The sequence below is a fragment of the Bubalus kerabau genome, chromosome 1, assembly GCF_029407905.1.
Source record: "Bubalus kerabau isolate K-KA32 ecotype Philippines breed swamp buffalo chromosome 1, PCC_UOA_SB_1v2, whole genome shotgun sequence".
NCBI lineage: Eukaryota > Metazoa > Chordata > Mammalia > Artiodactyla > Bovidae > Bubalus > Bubalus kerabau.
Window position 1 is genome coordinate 48,576,238 of NC_073624.1, and position 20,283 is coordinate 48,596,520.

Genomic DNA, 20,283 nt, shown 5'->3' on the forward strand with positions numbered 1-20,283 from the left:
GCTGCAGAACAGAGAATACATTTGTCTTGGGACTTCCCTGGTGATCTAGTGGCTGCTGCTGCTAAGTCACTTGAGTCGTGTCCGACTCTGCGTGACCCCATAGACGGCAGCCTACCAGGCTCCCCCATCCCTGGGATTCTCCAGGCAAGAACACTGGAGTGGGTTGCCATTTCCTTCTCCAATGCATGAAAGTGAAAAGTGAAAGTGAAGTCGCTCAGTCGTGTCTGACTCTTAGCGACCCCATGGGCTGCAGCCTATCAGGTTCCTCCATCCATGGGATTTTCCAAGCAAGAGTACTGGAGTGGGGTGTCATTGCCTTCTCCGGATCTAGTGGCTAACACTCCTCAATCCCAATGTAGGTAGGTGGCCTGGGTTTGATACATAGTCAGGGAACTAGATCCCACATGCCACAACTAAGAGTTTGCATGCTGCAACAAAGACCAAGACCAGCAAAGCCAAACAGATAATAGATATTAAAAAAAAAAATTATTAGCAAGAGACAGGCCTGGAAAGAAGGGTCAGGAACATAGTCTCTGATGGCTGGGTCTGGATGCAGGTGAAGGAGTACTTCCCCTAAAATACAAAATACACACAAAACAAACAAAAAAGCACATTTGTTTTGTTGGAGGTTTAGAGGAACATCGTGACCAGATGCATAAGCTAGAACAAAGGATTCCGGTACCAAGAAGTTATCAACACTCAAACACACCGCATTCTCTTTCACTAAAAAAGAAGTCTGAATTCTAACTCAGGTAAGATGGTTCTTTGGGACACTAGTCACCAGCTTCTTGGTCTGCTGGTTTTACAAATAAAGTCACTATTCTCTGTCCCGACAACTCCTCCCTCAATTTATCAGCCTGTTGCATGGTGAGCAGTATGAGCTTGGACTCAGTAACAGAGTCGAGGAGGGAGGTGGGGAGCAGACTGTGTCCACGAGGGAGGGGCCAGTGCAGAAGCCAGGGGTCAAGAATGGTCATGTGTGGCAAAGGTGAAGGCCAAGACCTGTGGGCGCCTGGCATGGTGCAGTAGTCCTCAGCTCCTGCCCTTCGGGTGGTGGGGCTGCCCCAAACAGTGGATGGGCCCAGCAGGGCTACTTCTGACTGGAATGAGAAATTGCCTCCCTATGTGACGCAGTCTGATTATGACACACAAAAGGTACAGCATTTACTCCTCAATGCATTGCAAGTGTTTTGTAGGCAAAAAACAGAGACCAAAAAAACTTGCAAGTCAGGTCCTAGAGAAGCCGTGATAAAGGAAGTCCTCGGTGAGAGGTTTACAACCTGCGGCCCAGTTGGTCTCTGAGGTTGAACATTCTGTGGGAGCTGGGGTGCAGGGAGGGTCCAGGAGGTGTTTCCACAGAAGGACTCCCAACTGCTGTCCTCTCCCCACGTCCTGTTGGGCCGGATCTGTGGGCGACCTGATTTCTAATCCCGGTTGTAGCACAGATTTGTTTTGTGACTTTGGCCAAGTTTCTGCATCACTCTGGACCCAAGAGACTCTGCCTCACCCTGGCAGCCCCCTTCCCACAGGTGACCAGGACGCTCCTGCAGACTAAATGGTGCATCCAGCCCACTTTAGGGGCACACACACATTTATTTGTGCAAGCATGCACATATGATGCACACACATGCGTGCACAGACTTGCACACATGATGACTCTTCTAGCCCCAAAGCAGCCCTAGACATGGCCCCAGTATCAGAATAAAATGCACCTCATCTGACCCCCAGTAGGACTCTTTCCTCCAAGAAGAGGAGGACTCAGTGGGAGCACTCCACTTCCCAGTGGTCTAACCCTGGATTGAGCAGTTGACCTTTCTGAGCCCACTTCTATCCTCCACAAGATGGACATTCTTTTTTTTTAATTTATTTTTGTCCGTGCTGGGTCTTCACTACAGTGTGTGGGCTTCTCACTGAGGTAGCTTCTCTTGTCGCAGGGCACGGGCTCTTGGGTGCGAGGGCTTCAGTACTTGCAGCATGTGGGCTCAGCAGTTGTGGCTCCCGGGCTTCAGAGCACAGGCTCAACAGTTGTGGTGCACGGGCTCAGTTGCCTGGATCAGGGATCAAACCTGTGTCTCCTGCATCAGCAAGTGGATTCTTTACCACTGAGTTGCTAGGGAACTTTCCTTTCCTTTCCATCTCAGGAGCCCCAGGACTGGGCTGCTCCCAGCCCTACCCAGTGCATGCAGCCCAAGGGCAGGTTGCTCTGCTGCGGCACCACTGGCTTCCTCTTTTCAGGGGTTATCCCAGGGCTGGGGCAGCGGGGGGGGGGGGGGGGGGCGCGGGGGGGGGAGGGAGGGTGGTGAGTGCAAAGTTCGCATCTTGGGTTTCATTTCCTTTCTGCCCCTGGGGCTGCCAGCTCCCGGAGTGCAGCTAGTGGGCAGCTAGGGTGGCCCAGGGCCTCCCATACCTGCTCTGCTGTCCTGGTCGGCAGGCATTTTCCCACTCGTGTATGTCCTGGAGCAGGAGAACCTTGAGACCCCATGTTGCTACCTCTGTTATTAGGATTTCTAGCCTCATATATGTATTTTTTTTCTTTCAGAGGGAGGATTGTGGAGTCTGGGGGTTGAGGGAGCAGAAGAGCAGAGTGGGAGGGAGTCCCAGGATCACTTAATCAATCTCTAGGGTTGACAGCTGGGGATACTGAGGCCCCGGGAGGGAAGGGCTTGCCTCAGACCACACCGTAAACCAGTGAGCCAGCCACTGGGTCTGCTGACTTCCTGCCAGGGCTAGGCCTGCGCAGCCTCTAGCCTGACAAATAAGGCCTCCTGCCCTGGCCTTCCTGTGCTCCTGCGGTGGGCTGGGAGCTGCCTCTTCCTGGGCAGGGAGGCAGTACACCCGCCCAGACAGGCCCCCTCCCTCTCTCGGCTGCTATTTCCCTGTTGGTGATAACACAGTGGCCCAGCCAGCTGTAATTCAGCATGAAGCCAGCTGGACTACAGGGAAAGAGGTGCAGGCCGGCCTCGGGGCAGGGGCTGGGAGAGGCCACGAGTCCTGAGTCAGAGGCAAAGGGAGACGAAGGGGCCTGGTCCTGGTGTCCCAGGGTGGGTGGAAGGGAACCCCACCAGGTCACTCCCTTGGATCTGCTCTAAAACACAGCAGGTGGCAATGGGCCCAGGACAGCCCCTGGCCTAGGCTCTGGGTGTCTGTGGTCTCCTTGCTTCCAGCTCCTTCCCGCTCTGCTCTGCCCCTGGCCCCCACAGCTGCTTTCCTCGACCCCAAGGCCAGACTGGCCCAAGGATGGATTAAACTGCCCTCGAACCCCTACCAGGGAGGAGACATGGAGAGGGTGGAGGTGGGCGTGACACATGGTCACCCCTCTGCAGAGCTGGTGTGGGTCATGGGTGATCCTGTTCTGGGACAGGGGCCAAAGCAGAGCAGGCATGTCCTAGGAAGATGGCCAGAGGGACTCTGTATATCTGAGCAGGTTGGACTGAATTGTGTCTCCCTCAATCCATCTGTTGAAGTCCTAGCCCCTAAGACTTCAAAATGTGACTGTATTTGCAGACAGGGTCTTCAAAAAGGTAATTAAAATAAAATGAGGTCACTAGTCAAGTGTGAGACAGATTCGTGCCTGACTTTTTGCGACCTCATGGACTGTAGACCTCATGGCCCTAATCCAGTATGACTGGTGTAAGAGGAGATGAGGTCATAGATACACACAGAGGGAAGATGGCTGTCTGCAAACCAAGGAGAGAGGCCTCCAGACAAACAACCTGTTAGCACTGTAACCCCCACGGCCTGGAACTATGAGATAAAACACTTCTGCTGTTTAAGCCCCCAGTCTGTGGAACTTTGTTATGGCAGTCCTAGCACACGAACTAAGGATTTTTGTGTTTTGTGATATAAGAGGTAGGCAATGGTAGTTTGGAGGTGTAAATTCTAGATTTGTGCAAACTTTTGGATGGTTTGTGGGGACAAGGGACTCACACATCACCTTGGAGAGGCTTTCTCTGACCATCCTTTTTTTTTTTTTTAAACTTTTTGGCTGTTCTGCGTGGCATGCAGGATCTTAGCTCCCAACCCAAGATCAAACCCGAGCCCCTTGCAGTGGAAGCAGGGAGTCTTAACCACTGGACTGCCAGGGAAGTCCCGGACCATGCTTCTTAAAGTGAAATCCCCTCTTTCTCTTCTGTCCTGAGTAATTGATCCAAAGTCATTAGTATCAGGCAAGGCAGGAAGCAGCCGTGGGATGGGGCTGTGCTGCGGTGGCCCCAGGTAGGGTGGGGTCTGAGCAGGGGTTCTGGTGGCCATCCAGGGATGTCGGGACCCAAGGAAGGTGAGGACACCTTCAGGGCTGGGCCGGTGCGGGCAGAGCGTGATTGGCTACCAACGGGCCTGAGCAAATAGGTCTGTACATGAAGGGCAGTGGGAACCAGGCTCTGCAGTTAAAGGGGGGGCACAGGGAATGGAAAACTGGAGGGGATCTGTGGTGTTGGGTTGTGACTGTATAAACTTGTGCTATCATGCATATACTGGTAGAACTAGAAACACGTGGATCCGCATGCTGTGTCCACTGAGCGTCCACACAGGAATGAGTGCACCCTGTAACTTCGAACACTCACAGCTTTGGGGAGCTCAGAGGGCCATGGCTCCCTGTTGCCCACCCAGGGCTCTCTTTTGTGGGTCCTTCCTCTTGTCAACTCAGAGGCGCTGGCCCCACTGGCCCTGGGACATGGAGTACTGCTGCCACCTTGTGGTCACTGTAGGACACTGTCCTGAGCCAGAGTCACCCCTGGAGAGGGCGGGGATGAGATGGGGGGAGGGCTTTACGAAGTGCCTGCCGTGAGTCAGCAGGACCATCCAAGACCAGTGGGCAGATCCCGCTTCTCTTCCACTGCTGGGATCAAGGCACCATGGCCCCACTGAGGGGCAGCAGCTCAGACGCAAGAGAGGGGCCCGAGGGCCCTGTTGTGGGAACCCAGGTTGTCTGGGAGGCAGCCAGCACCTTTGAGAGCTGGAAAGGCAATACTGGAGGCTGAACTGGGGTCTCTGAAATTACAAGGCAGTGCGCCTGGCTGAGTGTCTGATGCAGAGGCCATTCTGGATGGAGGTGGTACCATCCATGACAACATGCTGGAACATTTCCTTGACAGGTGTTATGCTACTGGTCCTCTTAATTAATCTTCGTAACAGCTCTATGAGGGAGCAACTGCCATTAGCCCATTTACAAGTGAGAGAACCGGAGCACAGGGAAGTCAAGTAATTTGCCTAAAGCCACACAGCTCAGAAGGGCTGCACCATGACTGGCTATAGTATGACAATTGGAGAGGTTAGATGTTGACACTGGGAGGGGGGAAGTGGGGTCACCGTCCAGGCTCAGGGTTGGGTCTGGTGGGTCAGGGAAGCCAGGAGGGAGCAAAGGGGGTGGAGGCTCTGCCAGTGGGCTTTGAAGGCAGCTCTGGTCAGTACTTCCTCTCTCCCTACCCACCTAACTGGCTCCACTCAACCTCCCCAGGCCCCTGGCTGGGTACCATTTCCGAGGCAGTTGGGCTCAGTAGGAGCCGCTGGTGCCTGGATAATCCTGCCCCCATCCGCAGGTCAAGGCCCCCCCTGCAGATGGTCCTTTTAAGTGGGGCCCCAAGGCTTCCTGCTGCTGCGATTGACCTGGGGCCTGTGGCCTCAAACACCGCTTGGTGCCAGGAGACCCAGCCTGGCCAGCGCTGGTAGCTTCTGCCAGGGTTCCCTCACCCATCGCAGCCCCAGACACCTTCTCTCTGGAGTTGCCCTTAAGGTGGGGCTGCCCTGTGCTGCCCCCTCCAGGGGAAGCCTGGACACCTTCGAGGCCAGGCTCTCTAGGGCAGGCCTCGGGCCCTGTCTGACCTCCAGGCTCTGTTCTTGGCATCAGCCTCCGTTTTCTTCACATCAGAGTAGGTGGTTTGTGTGGAACTTACACCTGTGTCTACTGCCCCCTGCCCTCCCATGGCCTGGCACATTCACCTCTGAGTTCTAAGTACACAGAACCACATCTGGTGTGCCACTGGGGGTACCCACACACAGGAAATAGGTGACTTTAGCCATGCACAGGCCATGAGCCCCTGGAGCTCCCACTGAGGGTTTCCTGGCTCGCCGTCACTCACCTGGAGCAGCAGGGGCAGAAATGAGCAGAAGCAGCAGCGCCCAGAGCACTGGGTCCCACCCTTCACTCCTGGCTCCCCCCAGCTCGTTTCCCACTCGAGAGCAGTGGTCAAAACCACTGACTCCACAGGACCGTTGTGAGAGGTGGAAAGGCCCAGGCCAGGGGAGGGCCCCAGCCTCTGGGGGACCCAGGTCAGAGGCCTGGAGGCTCAGTGAGCAGGTGGGACACCTGCCAGAGCTCAGCGGCATAGCTTCCCGCCCCCACCCAACCCCCCTCCGCCGTGTGTGTGAGCGTGCCTGGCAGCAGTCCCATCAGGCCAAGGGTGGGGGGTAACCCACCTCTTATCACCACAGTCCTCTTATCTGACCACCAGAGGCTCCCAACCTCATGATACAGGTGGGTATTATGAAAAAGATGGTCATAAAATGCAGGTGCTTTGGGGCCTTCCTTCCACATAGAATTCAGCTACCACCCCAGAGGCTGGTGGTCTGGCGCACTGCTGCCGACCACTGGCCAGAATAGCCCAGCAAGGGGCCTCTGGAAGCCATCTGCTGTCCTGAGTGCTGTCGGGGGTGGCAGCCCGGCGAGTCGGGCTGCGGTCCCCAGCACCCAGCCACCTTTGCGTGACCTGAGGCAGAAGATGGAGAGGTGCTGGGGACTGTGTGCCAGCGTGGTACACCAACTCTGGCTTCTCCCCCATTCTGAGTCTGAGCATCCTTGGGCAGGGCTGGCACAGGGGTCACTGCCAAGTAGCCAGGCAAGGCTGGACTGCATCCAGGAGATGCTTAATATTAATCTTTTGAGAACCAGAGCCTTCCCACTACCTGGGCGGACACAGCTAATTTATGCAGGATGCAGGAGGTAACCTTCAGACCAGCTGAGCTTGGTGTGACTGAAGGGTGGGCGCCTCCATCTCCTAAAAAGTTGCCAGACCAGGCTGACACTGGTTGCCCAGGGACAGGGACACAGCTGCTCCCCAGGGGGTGGTGGGGAGAGAAAGGTGGTGCAGGCTGGGGAGACGGGTCAGAGGTCACATTCAGCCGTCTTTCTCCAGGCTGGCTTCTCTTCACGCTCTGAACTGTGGCCTGGACAATGAGCCCCCTCCTCCCTGCCTGGAGGATGGACAAGCCTTTGGTCCCATGTACCTGCTTTGTAGCTACTCCCCTTGCCCCAGCTCCTCAAGGAGGACTGGCTGGGCCTGGTCTCCTGTGCGCCTGGCTCCAGGCCATACCTCAGAACACACAGCCTACCTGTTGCTCACAGGAGATGGGGGCTGCTGAGGCCCCTGGACCCACTCTGGTCACTCAGCCCCCAGGCCCAGGCATTCCAACTTCTGTTCTCCTCCACAGGCTGACCTTTCAGGCAGGTCAATTGTTCTAGCTCCACACCAGCCCCCTTCCCTTCAACCACCGAGGGGTTGCTGGGTTGGGGGCTCCCACGTGCCTCAAGCAGTGACTCTTGGAGAGCCTGGTGTGAAGATTCCAGACCGGAAAAGGCTGTGCTCTAAGACCAGGGCACCCGAGCTGCCACAGAGATGAGAACTGACACCAGCACCTGACCTGTGGCCCAGCTCCTGAGCCGTGTGCCAAGGCCTCCACACTGAGCCTCTGCGTTGCCATCTGAAAAATGGGGATGATGTACTGACACACGAGGAAGTGCCCAGCACCTGATAAACGAGTGCATCTGGGGCGGCTCACAGGACCCACTGAGTCAGAGACTCAGCCTCTGGAAAACGAGATGCAACTTTGCTCCACCCAGGGTTGTGGATTCGATGCCATGAGCTCATGGAGAGCCTGGCACCTAGGCCTTGGACAGGATGGCTGCGTCCTCCCTGCAGGCCCAGTCGCCTGCCACACCCACACCTGCTCCGTCTGTGATCACAGAGCTCCTGCTGCTGGGCAGGGGCTGGCCTGAGGATGCGGACAGGTCACCCACAGAGCAACGGGGCCGCCTGGCAGGCAACTGGTGGCAGCGCCTGTGCTGGTGCGGTGTGGCTGGGGGCCCAGTCCTGCTGCTGCACCCACCCCATCTGCAGACGTCTGTCTCGTGGGTGGCCCTCAGCCCAGCCCAGCCCTGGTGAGGCCAAGTAGCTTCCTCCTGGAGACTGAACACTTTTAGGGTGCTCTTCTACCTTTATTGGGGATACGAAAGGCACCTCTCCCAGTCAAGAGGATCAACCGACAGGTGAGGGGCCCGGTGGAGCCCTGCGAGGGAGGAAGGGAGGAAGGAGGGCAAGGCAGTGGAGGTCATGGGGGTCCCAGGAGCCGCAAGCATTGGTGGGAGCCCCCTGGCGGCCTCGGGCTGGCGCGGTCTCCCCCGTCACATGCAGCTTATCTGGCCTCAGGCTGGCGCGGTCTCCCCCGTCACATGCAGCTTGTCTGGACAGCGCGCTCTCAGTAGAGTCACAGGCCCTGCCCTCAACAGCTGGCCAACCCTTCGGGCTCCATGGCAGGCCCTCGGGAACGGGCCTGAGGCTGCGAAAGAGACTTCTGCTGTCTCCAGCCTCTGGCCAGGCTTTGACTGGCAGTGTGGGCTCTGAAGAGGGCTCCTCTGGGGGCGGGTCCCAGGAGGGGATCACCCAGGACAATGGGAGTCACGTTGGGCCACCAAGCGACCAGCCTCTCCAGCCTGGGGCCTTCCTGTCCTCAGCAAAGTTGTAGTGGTTGGTGGGGGTGGGAGGGGAGGCATGAGTGTCCAGGGCCCCAAAGTAGAACTGACTCACTCCCCCAGTTCATCCAGCTGCCTCTCACACTCCCAGGCAGCACAGCCCCAACCTCAAGGGGAACAGAAGGACTTATGTGACAAGCCACCCCCAAGCAGCCTTAACACCAAAGGAGGGACAGTCCCCTGCCACGGGGTGTGGGAACAACCAGGGCTCGGGCAGCAGGGCGCCAGGCCCCACACTCATAAGGCAAACAGCATGTCGTCGTCTTTCTCCTGGGTCTTCTTTCTCAGGGCAGTGCCAGGTGGGGGGCCTGGGGGCCCCTCGGTTGAGGGACTGGAGAGGTTGGGCAAACGATCGGCCACTTTGGCACGTTCTTCCAGGAATTTGTCGAATTCTAGAACAACGAGAGGGAGGCTGGGGCTGGGCTCCGAGGCTGGAGCAGGGGAGGGGGGGCAGGGCCAGGGTCTACTACCTTCACTGGTGACGCCCTTGGGCTCCTCCACGTTATTCCCCTGACAAGGCAGAAGGAGGGAGGTTAGCTGCGCGCATGGCAAGGCGGGGCTCAGCTGCTGACCCAGAGACCTCAGCCCCACCACTCTGAGCCACAAGGCCTTGGGTGTCACTTGGCTTCTCTGAGCCTCAGTTCTCTGCTTGGTGACACTCATGGGGTTGTTGGCAACCTAAGGCGGAGGACTTCTGGAAGAGTGCCAGGTGCAGGGTGTGGTGCCCTTAAGGGCACTAGTTCCTCCCCTTCCAGTGTTCAAAGAGATGGGCAGACTCGCTCACGGTGGAGAGGCTGACACTCAAGCCTGTGTCAGCTATACACACTCAACTAGGGGCCAGGGAGGGGGTAAGCCTTCACCCAGTAGGCAAACTGGATGGACCGTGGGCAGAAATATGGTCTTGGCCACTTGCAGAAGGCGGCCTTGGAGCTAGAAGTACCCAGGCACTTGGTCCTTGGTGCTCAGGATGAGGGGTGGGCTGGCAAAGGCTGGGGAAGAATCCTGGAAGGGGGCCTGGACTGACTGCCCCTCCTGCACACTGGGGGCTCTGGAGGATGCTGGGCCCCCTTCTCCTGGCACAGCACCCCTGACAGTTGCCCATCAGTCTCCACTTTGCACAATGGGGCTCCCTCTGGCCCCACTCCTCAGGCTACCCCAGGTGCCGAGCTCAGGGCTCTCATGTCCCTGCTGCCCTTGGGCGGCCCATCTTGCCACAGTGGGCCCTCATGTGGGCAGCAGGCTTGGGCAAGGGGAGGCCCCAGAGGCTGTGAGGAGTGTGAGGCTTCCCCCTCTAAGGCGAAGTACTGGGGAAGCAGCAGGGGAGGGGACACTGACCCTGCTGACGCTCTCTCACCAGCTAGTCACCCTGTCCCCACACTGGTCACTTCCTCATGCGAAAATGGAGCCCCAGGTGAGGTGGGTGAGGAGCGGGCCCCACTTACCACGTCCGTGGACAGCCACTTCTCGATATCCTCCATGAGGCAGGCCTGGGTGACGGGGATCTGGAGGGGAGGGCAGGGGTGAGGCGGGAGGGCAGTGCCCCTCACCACCCTGAGTCTACTGGCTATGGCCCCAGGGGAGTTGCCTAAACTGAGCCCCTCACTCATGGGATGGGGCCAGTTGACCTGCCCAGCCCCCTCATGGCAGTCCCTCCAAGACAGCTCTGGCCCAGCTGCCTGGGACGCTGAGGTCTCCCTGAGTTCTGCCTGCTGTGCCAGGCTGTGGGCGAGGAGGATGGGGGCCAGCAGGCTGAGCAGGGGATGGAGAGGGGCTCCTGACAACTGGCACATTATTCAAAGCCCAGGAAGTGGGCAGCCAGCCAGAAAGGCTGGGGCAGGGGCACGGCTGTGGGCTGTCCCCACAAGCCTCCGCAGACCTGGAGTTCCTGGTGGAAGTGGGCAGAGGAGGGCCAGTGAGGAGGCAGGGGCCGAGCCGACCAGAGGAGGCCAGGCTGGTGGCCCAGAGGGGATGTGTCACTGTGCTTCTGCCACACAGCCCTGCACAGGGTGGGGGCTGAGGGCAGGTGTGGGGTCTTCCCATTCGAAAAACATGTGAAGAATCCAGCCGGAGGTTAGGGGCAGACTCCGGGGTCAGAGAGACCGGAAGCTGGCTGGGCCCCTGCACCTGGAGCAGGTGACTTAGCTCCTCTCACCCTCACTGCTCATCGTTAGAGAGGATGACAGCACCTACCATCTAGGTCCAGGTCGTTGTGAGGATTAAAGAGACGAGGGAGATAAAGAGCGCAGCTCTGCACCCAGCACAGGGCAGACGCTTGGGAAATGCAAGCTACCACTCAGTTACTCTGAGAAACAGAGGGAGAGCGAGTCCTCCTCCAACCAAAGCCAGCTCAGGCCCCAAGCCCCATACTCAGCACCGAGACCCCAAGGGGGCGGGGGTACCAGAGAAGCGGCAGAGCTGACTTCCCAGCAGCACCAGCAGCAGCAGCAAGTTCTCTGGGCTGCACCCTCCAGCTCCCTCTGCCCGCACTTGGCCCAGACCCAGACACGCCCCGGGCACCTCCCAGCTGCCAGAACTTGCTCCGAGGCAGCACCGAGGGGCCGTGCAAGCGAGAGCAGAGGGACTGGGACCGTGCTGGGCGCTGGGTGGGGCCTGCAGGCCCTTAGCCGACCCTGCGCTCCTCTGGTTGTGATGCCGGCGCCACCTGGGCCCCCTGCGAGTGCGCCTGGCCCATCCTCACCATGCCTTGTCTCACCATCCAGTCACTGAGGCTCTTCTCACTGCCGCCTCCCATCTGGGTGAGAGAGAGTCACGCTGAAGGTGGTGGGGATGTCAGGCCACTGGTGTACTGGGAGCCTCATCCAGCACAGGCCTGCTACTGCCTCAAGAGGGGTGTGTGTGTGTGTGTGGTGTGCGCGTGTGCGTGGTATGTGTGTGTGTGTGGTGTGTGTGTATGGTGTGCGTGTGGTGTGTGTGTGCGTGGTATGTGTGTGTGTGGTGTGTGTGTGGTGTGCACGTGGTGTGTGTGTGTGTGTGGTGTGCACGTGGGGTGTGTGTGCACGTGGTGTGCGTGTGTGGTGTGTGTGCATGTGGTGTGTGTGTGGTGTGTGTGCGTGTGGTGTGTGTGTGTGTGTGGTGTCTGTGTGGTGTGTGTGTGTGGTGTCTGTGTGGTGTGTGTATGTGTGTGGTGTGTGTGTATGGTGTGTGTGTATGGTGTGTGTGTGGTGTGCGTGTGGTGTGTGTGCACGTGGTGTGTGTGTTTGTGTGGTGTGTGTGGTGTGTGTAGTATGTGTGTGGTGTGTGTGGTGTGTGTGTAGTACGTGTGTGGTGTGTGTGCGTGTGGTGTGTGTGCATGTGGTGTGTGTGTGTGGTGTGTGTGTGGTGTGTATGGGGTGTGTATGGTGTGTGTGTGTGTGTGGTGTGTGTGTATGGTGTGTGTGTGGTGTGCGTGTGGTGTGTGTGTGTGTGGTGTTTGGTGTGTGTGTGTGTGCGTGCGTGGTGTGTGCGTGGTGTGTGTGTGTATGAAGTATGTGCGTGTGTGTGGTGTGTGTGTGGTGTGTGTGTGTGTGTCCATGTTTGTGCAGGTGTGGTGGCTGGGGAAAGGGAATAGGAAAGGTGTCTTCCTGTGGGGACCGCAGAGTCCTGGATGGGTGGGGCAAAGCCTCGCCACCTACTTTCACCCCACAGATCCCGGTGGGTGTGCTGAGCAATCCTAGGATGGAGTAGGCAGCCCCCCACTGGCTCTCAGGGGGTTCTGATGGGCACCCAGTGTCAGGAGCACTGCTGTACCTGTTTCCCATCATGTTTGTTGATGGGCAAACAGGAGATGCCCAGGGCCCCAGAGCAGACAGATGGTGGAGGAAGCCTAGGGTCCTGGCTCCTGGCCCATCAGCCCGTGATCGTCTTCCCCAGCCAGACAGACCCAGCCTGGGGCCTGGCACAGGCCGTCCAGCATCCTCACCTCCCAGGATTCATCAACCCCTGGGGGCAAACTCCAGCCCAGCCACCTACAGGGTCAACGCTTGATTCCTTCAGTACTTTGCTGCCTGGAATCATGTTTTGACAGCGGAGAGGGAGAAAGCCTTAGCCCTCAGCCAGATCTGAGTATTTCATGAGCAGATGTTTATGACCTGCTTTATGACTTCCTTTGGAGGAAGTCGTACCATGATTGGTAGAACTCACTTAAATCTCAAGTCACCAAAGATGACCAGGCAGAACTTGTCAGCATCTGCTTTTCTGCAGGCAGAGGTGTGTGTGTTTCCGCCCCAAGGCTGATGGCAGGTGGGGCAGCAGCCAGGAGCCCTCGTCCCAGTGCTCGTCAGGTCCCTGAGCTGCTCTGTGCCCCTAGCAGGTGACATCTGTCCCCCACCACCCCAATTCTGTAACAGGAAGGCACAGGGCTGAAAGGCCAGTCTCTGCCCACGGGGACCAGGTGGTGGCGGAGGGACATGCTCCCTACTGTCCGGACTCATCTGGATTCTTGGAGCCAGACTGATGGCCCATGGAAAAGGAAGGTTGAGCATGGGAGCAACTCTGCTCCTTGGAGCTCTGCAGGTCACCTGGGCCTCTCGTTACCAGCACTGGTTTCCGCTCTGGACAGACCAACAGCTGTGAGATCGTGGGCAAATGACCTTGATTCTAAGCCCTGGTGTCTCCTCTGTAAGTGAGGACGACCACACTGCAGTGCTCTGATGGTAAAACGTTTCACTATATGCCAGGCACTGTGCGAAGGACGTGAGCTCTGTGGTTTCACTCACCCCCCTCTGGGACCTGGCTTTCTCATCTGCAAAGGGGACCCCTTCGGGGTTTGTGTAATGACTTAGTAAGTGGGGGACACAGAATGCTCACTCAGCAGGGGACATAGGGTCCAAGTGGGAGGCTCTGAGACTCAGGGCGTAAACGCACTCCGCGTGGTGGCAGATCTATAACACACCCAAGGAGGCATCTGAGCCCTTCGTTGGTCCTGCCCTGTTCTGACTTGGGAATGACTCCTGGGACACTGGGGATGCAGCTGGGAATCCCTCCCGCATCTCCTGCGCCCCCCTCCCCACTCCAGAGGACAGGGAAGCTTCCACAGCCTCCTGACTGCTCTCCCAGCTTCCAGGCTGGGTCCTCCTAAAATGAAGCCAGATAAACATCCCCCTGCCAACCCCTGCTCCAGACTGCCCAGGGCTCCCACCTCAGGCAGGAGAAGCCAGTCCTCCCAGTTGCCCCTCAGGCTTCACCTCCCAGCACCCAGTCCCACCTGCACCCTTGAAGCCCTGGGCTGTGACCAACCCCCTCCTTGGCCCTGCTGTTCACTGCCCCTGCCTCTCCAGCGTCTGGGTCCTGCACGTTCTAACCACCGCTGGGTGCCCAAAAGGCACCCAGAAACAAATTTAAAGGCAAGGGAACTGTCTTCGGAGCTCCTGCCGAAGGGGCAAGTGGCTGGCAGAGCATGCTCAGCGTGGCAAGTGGCTTTCATTCCACGTATGCCAGCAGTTAAATGGAATACAAGTGGCACCTTTGGGTGCCTCCCTATGGTTTTAGGGTCTGTCCTCCAGCCCCTCTCTGTCCACATTCCTGCAGATAACAGGGCTCTGGAGGGGCAGTGAGGCTGAATACTAGCTCAGCTCCAAGTCAGTGCCGAGCCCCTCCCATCCACACTCTCACACCTCCTGTCATAAACCAAGGGCACCGCCAGGCAAGCACTGCCTAGCCTTCCTCTGGACAGGCCCCTCTGCTTACCGCTCCAGTGCTCTGCTGCCGGGCATCCAGGGCTCCAGCCAGGCCATCTGTTGCTTGAGGGGCTTCATATTTTACCCTGAAATACAGAGGCCACCATGGCCATTACCTGCCACCCTCACTGAACCAGACATGCCAGCCCACGTGAGGAGGGAAGGGGTTGGGTGGGCAAGGGCTGGACCCACATCCTGTGTGGACTCAGAATGTGCCTGGGCAGGGGCCCTAGGAGGGGCACCAATCTGCAGGCCTGCCTTGAGATGGAGGAAGGGTCTCCTTTCCTGCCTTTGGGAACCTGGGTCAGACATGTGACCTGCATGACAGGCAGAGCAAGGCTGGAGAAGCGAGGTGTTGGGGGCCAGAGACCAAGACCACCGACCTCCTATTCCCGGATTTGGCCACACGACAGGGATGAGCACAGCGTCCCAGACCCCGTGGTCATGGAGAGCTCGTATCTAGACCCTCTCCAGAGCAGCTCCCACAGCGTAATTTCAGAATCTGTGGTTCTGTGAAGGCTGTGTGTGAACGGGGGAACCCCACTCTGCAGCTGAAAACAAACCTGCAGACGGTGGGTGAGGATCTGCATGTGCTCGGGGGTGCCAGCCCTGGCGACTGGGAGGAAACGCAGGGGACACTATACCCTCCGGGCAGAGGAGGATGGGGAGGGAGGGATCTGCTGTGTCTCCAGTGAAGGCTCAGGGGGAGTGGGAGGAAAACCCGTGCTAACAAGCGGGCTGGTGTCTCTCTGGCTGCTACAGAGGGGGATATCCAGGGAGGCCTTGGGGACGTGGTCCAGTAGCTTGGGAAGAGCTGTCATTCTTGCTCTGAACTGCTGGCAGAGAGGAGGTGAGACTGGGTCAGTCTTTTTTTTCTGGTGGTCATCCTGTGATATGTGGGATCTAGTTCCCTGACAAGGGATTGAAACTGTGCCCCCTGCATTGGAAGCATGGAGTCAATCACTGGACCATCAGGATGTCCCTGGGTCAGTTGCTGAGGCGAAGATGAGAATCTTGGGATTCTTGCCTCAAAGGAAGGCCCTGCGCCTTTAGGGAGGAGGGGTCTTTTTCCAGCTGGGGTGGGTGGGGAGCACCTCGCACTCTGCTGGAGCTGGGCTGGACCAGCGCAAGCACAGCACATGCAGCTCTGATAGCGCCAACCTACCTCCCTGGGGCCTGGGCAGGCTGGCACTTAAGGGGCCTCTAGAATAAACCCCGAAATTCTCAGGCAGCCTCTCTGAAGAACGGAGGTAGCCAGGAAGGCACGGGAATTGGCGAGTTAACTCTGTCACATGGCTCACCACACAAGGGGGCTGCAGCCAACGGAAAACTGGGTGTCTCGTGCTACCCCTGCCTCTGACCCTTTGCACGAGCTGATCCACAGCCCAGCACTGCGCAGCAGCGGTCCACAGGCAGGCTACCTCCCACCCCCAAGAGACTGCAGGCTCTGGAGGCAAGCTCGGGGTGTGCTTTTCTCTGGCCTTCAGGGCTCCACAGAGTAGGGACAGCATGGTGGCAAACCTCAGCCGGGCTTGGGCTCTTAGGTGTCCACCTTCTGGCAGCAAGTCCCACCAGGCTCATTAGCCTCCAGTCACACAGCAGCCTCACTGCGCCCTACCTCCAAGGTGACCGTGATCCGCTGGTCCCAGAGCACCTGGGCTTGGGAGCACAGACTCCGCTCCAGACTCACAGTTCGGCTCACAGTGCAGGGCTGGTCGGCCAGTGGGTGGGGCTGTGAGCAGCCCTATGAGCCAGGCTGGCTACCGCCTGTCAGGTTTCACTGGGACTGGCCAGTGTGGATGGGGGACCCCTGAGCCCTCTGGAGGCCCATCAACAGTTCCCAAGGAGACCAGAATGGAGTCTGCCGAGAAGTTCCCTTAGTCCAGTGCTTCCCTTGGTTGTACATCCTGGTTGCCCCGGGGTTATAAGCAAAAGGCTGACAACAACCCCAAGTAAACCCTGTCCCCTGACCAGCTTGTATGGAGCCGGTCCTGGGAAGCCAGCCTGGTGGACACTTGGCCACGTGGCCTCCGCTGCTGAAAGTATCTCCCTGAAAATGGACAGTCCCAGGAAGCATAGAGCCCCAGCTCGAGGGCAGGGCAGGCAGACTCGAGTTGAATAATGCGACTTCTGTGGAAATTAAGGCTGGTTGCAGAATAGCAGAAATCACTGGACCAGTCTCTGAGGGCTTGGTACATGGTGTACAGTGCAGTGGGGAGCTGGGCTGGGTTGGAGACACTGTGTTTTAGAACCAGACAGTCTGGGATTCCCAACTCTGTCAAACATTAGCTGTCTGAGCTGGGGCAAATGACCAGCCTCTCAGAGTCTCTGTTTCCTCATCTGCTTGGCTTGTGTAAGATTCTGGAACCAAGCTGGTCATCACCCAACGGGCGTCCCTCCCTCATCCATCCCAGGCCATGCAGGACTGACTTAGGGGGAAAATCTCTGCCATCCTGAGGGGGTGCAGGCAGGGGCTGGTGTGCCCACCCACACACCGAGCTCAGGGACCTGGAGAGGCCCTCCCCCGACAGCGGTTGACCCAAACTGCAGGAGCCAGGGTGGGTTTCAGCACTCACTCTTTGCGTTGGTCAGCCAGTGAGCTGCCCCGCGTCAGCGCAAACATGTCAAACTCATCTTCCAGTCGGCCAGAGGCCTCCAGAGACTGCAGGCCAGCCCTCACGCTGCTGGAGCCCAGGTCTGTGGGGACAAAAAGACCACATGAAGGGTCTTCCTGGCTGTCCTTGGACACTGAGTTGTGGCTGGGCTGCTTCCTGGCAGGCCCAGGTAGGTTCTGGAGAAGCAGGGCAACTTGGAGTGGGGGCAGGGTGGGGCATACGGATGGGACAGGCCACCTGCTGGCTGAGGGACACCAGGCACCTCACCTCCTCTCTCTCAATTACTTCTGAGCAGGCAGCCGATAACACTTAACAGATCAAGTGACGATGGTGCTGATGGCTGACGTGTACCGGGAGCCCATTCTGGGCCTGGCCTGGTCTAAGCCCGCTCTGGGCATAAGCTTATTCAGGAGAAAAGGGGCCCAGGGTGTCCACGTGATGTGTCCAAGTTCACCAGATGATCCAGGGGCAATCACACAACAGCAGGGTTTCTGAGATCTAAGCGGGCTCAGGAGCTATGGGGCTGGGAGGGAGAGTCTCCCGTGTTTTATCCCAGCTATGCAGCAAGATTTGAGACCCACACCAAGATTCAGCAGGGGACCCCGGGGAGGTGGGGGCTGGGCCAACATTCTGCTGTGGGCACTCCAGCCCCAACTGTGTAATGAGAGGGCACTCCAAGAGCTGCAGGGGTACCCATGGTAGGTAGCGTACCCTGGCCAGAGCCCCCAGGGATGCACTTACTCATTTCTGCCAGCTGGGATGAGAGACTGCCGGTGGCTACAGGGTCAGGGCCCATGTCGATCAGGTCAGGGGCCGCCTCGGCCTCACTTGGGGCCTGTGGGGAGGGGAGAGGCCACCATCACCCTCTGACCGGAGGTGCAGCCTCATTCCCGTCTGCCCTGAAGCACTGGCGCCTGCATTCTTTGCCTGAGGGTGTGTCATTAGGCTCCCTCCTCCCCTTGTCACCCCCAGCAGCTATGACTGGGAGTCAGGGAGTCCTTCTTCTTCCCCTTGGCCTCTAGCTCAGCTGGACCCGCTGGGAGGTTCATAAGACCCTGGGGCATCAGCTGGTGGCAGAACCTTGTTTACCCTAAAGGGACAATGACAGAAAAACTTAGAAGAAGCCTTTTCTAAGAGCCTGGCTAAGAAGACACATTCTGGCCAGGATACCTAGGGAGGGAGATGGGCACAGCCCTTCCTGTCATTAATATGGAGAAGCTGCCTCTTACCTTGGTGGTCTGGCCTGTTCGGAGGCGTTCAAACCTACGGGACAGAAAAGATCTGGGTCAAGGAGACAGACCAGGCCAGAGCTTTGTCCACTGCAGGTCTCGAAACCCAGGGGATGGGTCACAAGCAGGATGGTGACTGGTCAGGTTTGCCCCGGACAATCCAGTGTATGCCCTAGGGGAGTATTAGCAGGGTGCCTCTTTCACTAGCAACTGTCCCAATTAGATGACCAATTATTTAGTTACAATTAGCATTAAACAAACAACAGGCATAGACTAGAGAGGAAAAGGAAAAGGGGGTGCACGCACATAGTAAAGGTGTGGATTTTTGGGGGGACCTTGTTTGGTAACATACATTTGTGCATGTGGTAAGTGTCTAAAGTGGTGTAAGGAGGACACATATCTCTTACACTACTTCATGGAGACACTTACACCACCCTAGACAGGCCAAGTTGCTGCTGGGTGGGCTGAAGACCTCAGTCTGGGATCTGCTCTTGTCCTGGTTCTGTCCCTCCCTGTGTGACCCCAGGTGAATTACATCACCTCTGAACAATTAACAAGGGGGTGACAGTGCAACCTGCCTCCCAGGTGTGAGGATCAAGCAAAGACACTGAGGAGTGATTATAAACCGGAAACAATCAGACACGAGGTCCGATGAGTGAGTGTCAGAGGGGTCCTGGTCACCTCGAGATTGGGCCCGTGGGCCACCCCCCAGCCCACACCCCTAGTAGCAGGGGCTCTTAGCGCCACTGGTCCAGTGAGCAGGAAAGGCTGGGCAGATGTTATCTGCTGCAGCCCCATCCCCATCACTTGATTCAGAATCACTGAGCAAGTGTCTGCTGATGGATAAACATATGAAATGAACTGGGAGCTGGAGGCAGCAGGCTAATTAGCACCCTGTGCAGACAGCCTGACTGACAAGGCCCTTACAGGAGTAACTGCACGGGCTGTCGGTTATCTACAAGGGATCACAGCTTCATTGTACAGACAGAGAAAACAGTAGGGGTGTGCTGTCTCTGCAGGCCCAGCACCTACATGCTCCTCTGGGGAACTGCTTCCCATTTCCTGTGACCCTGGTGGGCCTGCCAGGATCAAGGGGGCCTCTCCTTCCTACTCCTGTGGGCACAAGGAAGCTAAGCCAATCGGAGTGTCTCCCGGGGTGCTGACTCTTGGACAGAATGATACCTCCCAAGGGGGCAAGTGTTTGGAGCCCACGTATTCAGGGTGACACCCTGGGATCATGGTCCAGGCATTATTGTCCCGAGACCCCTGAGCCATCCTGGCATCTGCCCTTCTGCCCCCTTAGGAAGGCTCACTGTTTTATTCTTCTCCGGGCTCTGAAAGCTACCCATTCAATAAAAGCTGTTCTCCTAATGACTTCTTTTTCTACTTAAGTTAGCCAGAAGCGCTTACCGAGTTTGCAATCAAGGAGCCCCAGAGCCAGGCAGTTGGGCAAGGGGTAGGGGTGGGGGAGTAGGGACAGAACGGGCCTGTTTGGCTGTGGGCCGGTGCGCTCAGCCACCACCGGTGCTAGCCCGGAGGCGGGATGCAGACACACTGGTGGCAGGAGAGGAGGGGTGGAGGGAGGGCGGGCACTGTGGCCTGCGCTGGATGAAGACAGTTGAGAGTGCACACTGGGTGGCTGGCCTGGTGTTTGGGAGGGAGATGAAAGGTCAGCGGGTGCGAACAGAGGAGATGGCAGGGGCCGCGGGCTGGAGCGGGGCAGGCGGTGGGGCTACCGTTCGTGGCGCAGGAAGACGTTGTTGAGATTGTCATTGACGATGAGCAGCTCCTCGGTAAGCTGCTCGTTGGCGATGCGGGGGATGAGCTCCAGGACCCGCTGCTGCATGGCGCGGCACGTCCGGTTGAGCTCCTGCCGGGGAAGGAAGGGAGACAACTATGGCCACTGGACTGGGAGGGAGGCCGTCCCTTCCAGATGCCTGGTCCTTGGCGCGCCATGGAGAAGCAGAGGTCTCCACACTGGACTGGAGGTTGCAGGGAACAGCTTTTGGGGTTCTACGGAC

General features: G+C 57.9%; 1 protein-coding gene across 7 annotated transcripts in view; it reads right to left on the reverse strand.

Moving 5' to 3' along the window:
- Nucleotides 1–8,188: 8,188 nt before the first annotated feature.
- Nucleotides 8,189–20,283, reverse strand: part of TOM1 (target of myb1 membrane trafficking protein) — a 40,130-nt gene continuing 28,035 nt past the window's right edge. For 4 of the 7 annotated variants that reach the window (XM_055574624.1, XM_055574602.1, XM_055574589.1 and 1 more), the window contains 9 exons: nt 19,999–20,132; nt 18,263–18,296; nt 17,775–17,868; nt 16,995–17,115; nt 14,429–14,504; nt 11,442–11,495; nt 10,186–10,245; nt 9,214–9,253; nt 8,189–9,135 (listed from right to left, as the gene is read on the reverse strand). In XM_055574624.1, the coding sequence (XP_055430599.1) occupies nt 8,981–9,135; nt 9,214–9,253; nt 10,186–10,245; nt 11,442–11,495; nt 14,429–14,504; nt 16,995–17,115; nt 17,775–17,868; nt 18,263–18,296; nt 19,999–20,132 (768 nt within the window). In that variant the 3' untranslated portion in view covers nt 8,189–8,980. The remainder of the gene's footprint in view (nt 9,136–9,213; nt 9,254–10,185; nt 10,246–11,441; nt 11,496–14,428; nt 14,505–16,994; nt 17,116–17,774; nt 17,869–18,262; nt 18,297–19,998; nt 20,133–20,283) is intronic. The other 3 variants (XM_055574608.1, XM_055574596.1, XM_055574592.1) reach the window with 2 other exon arrangements.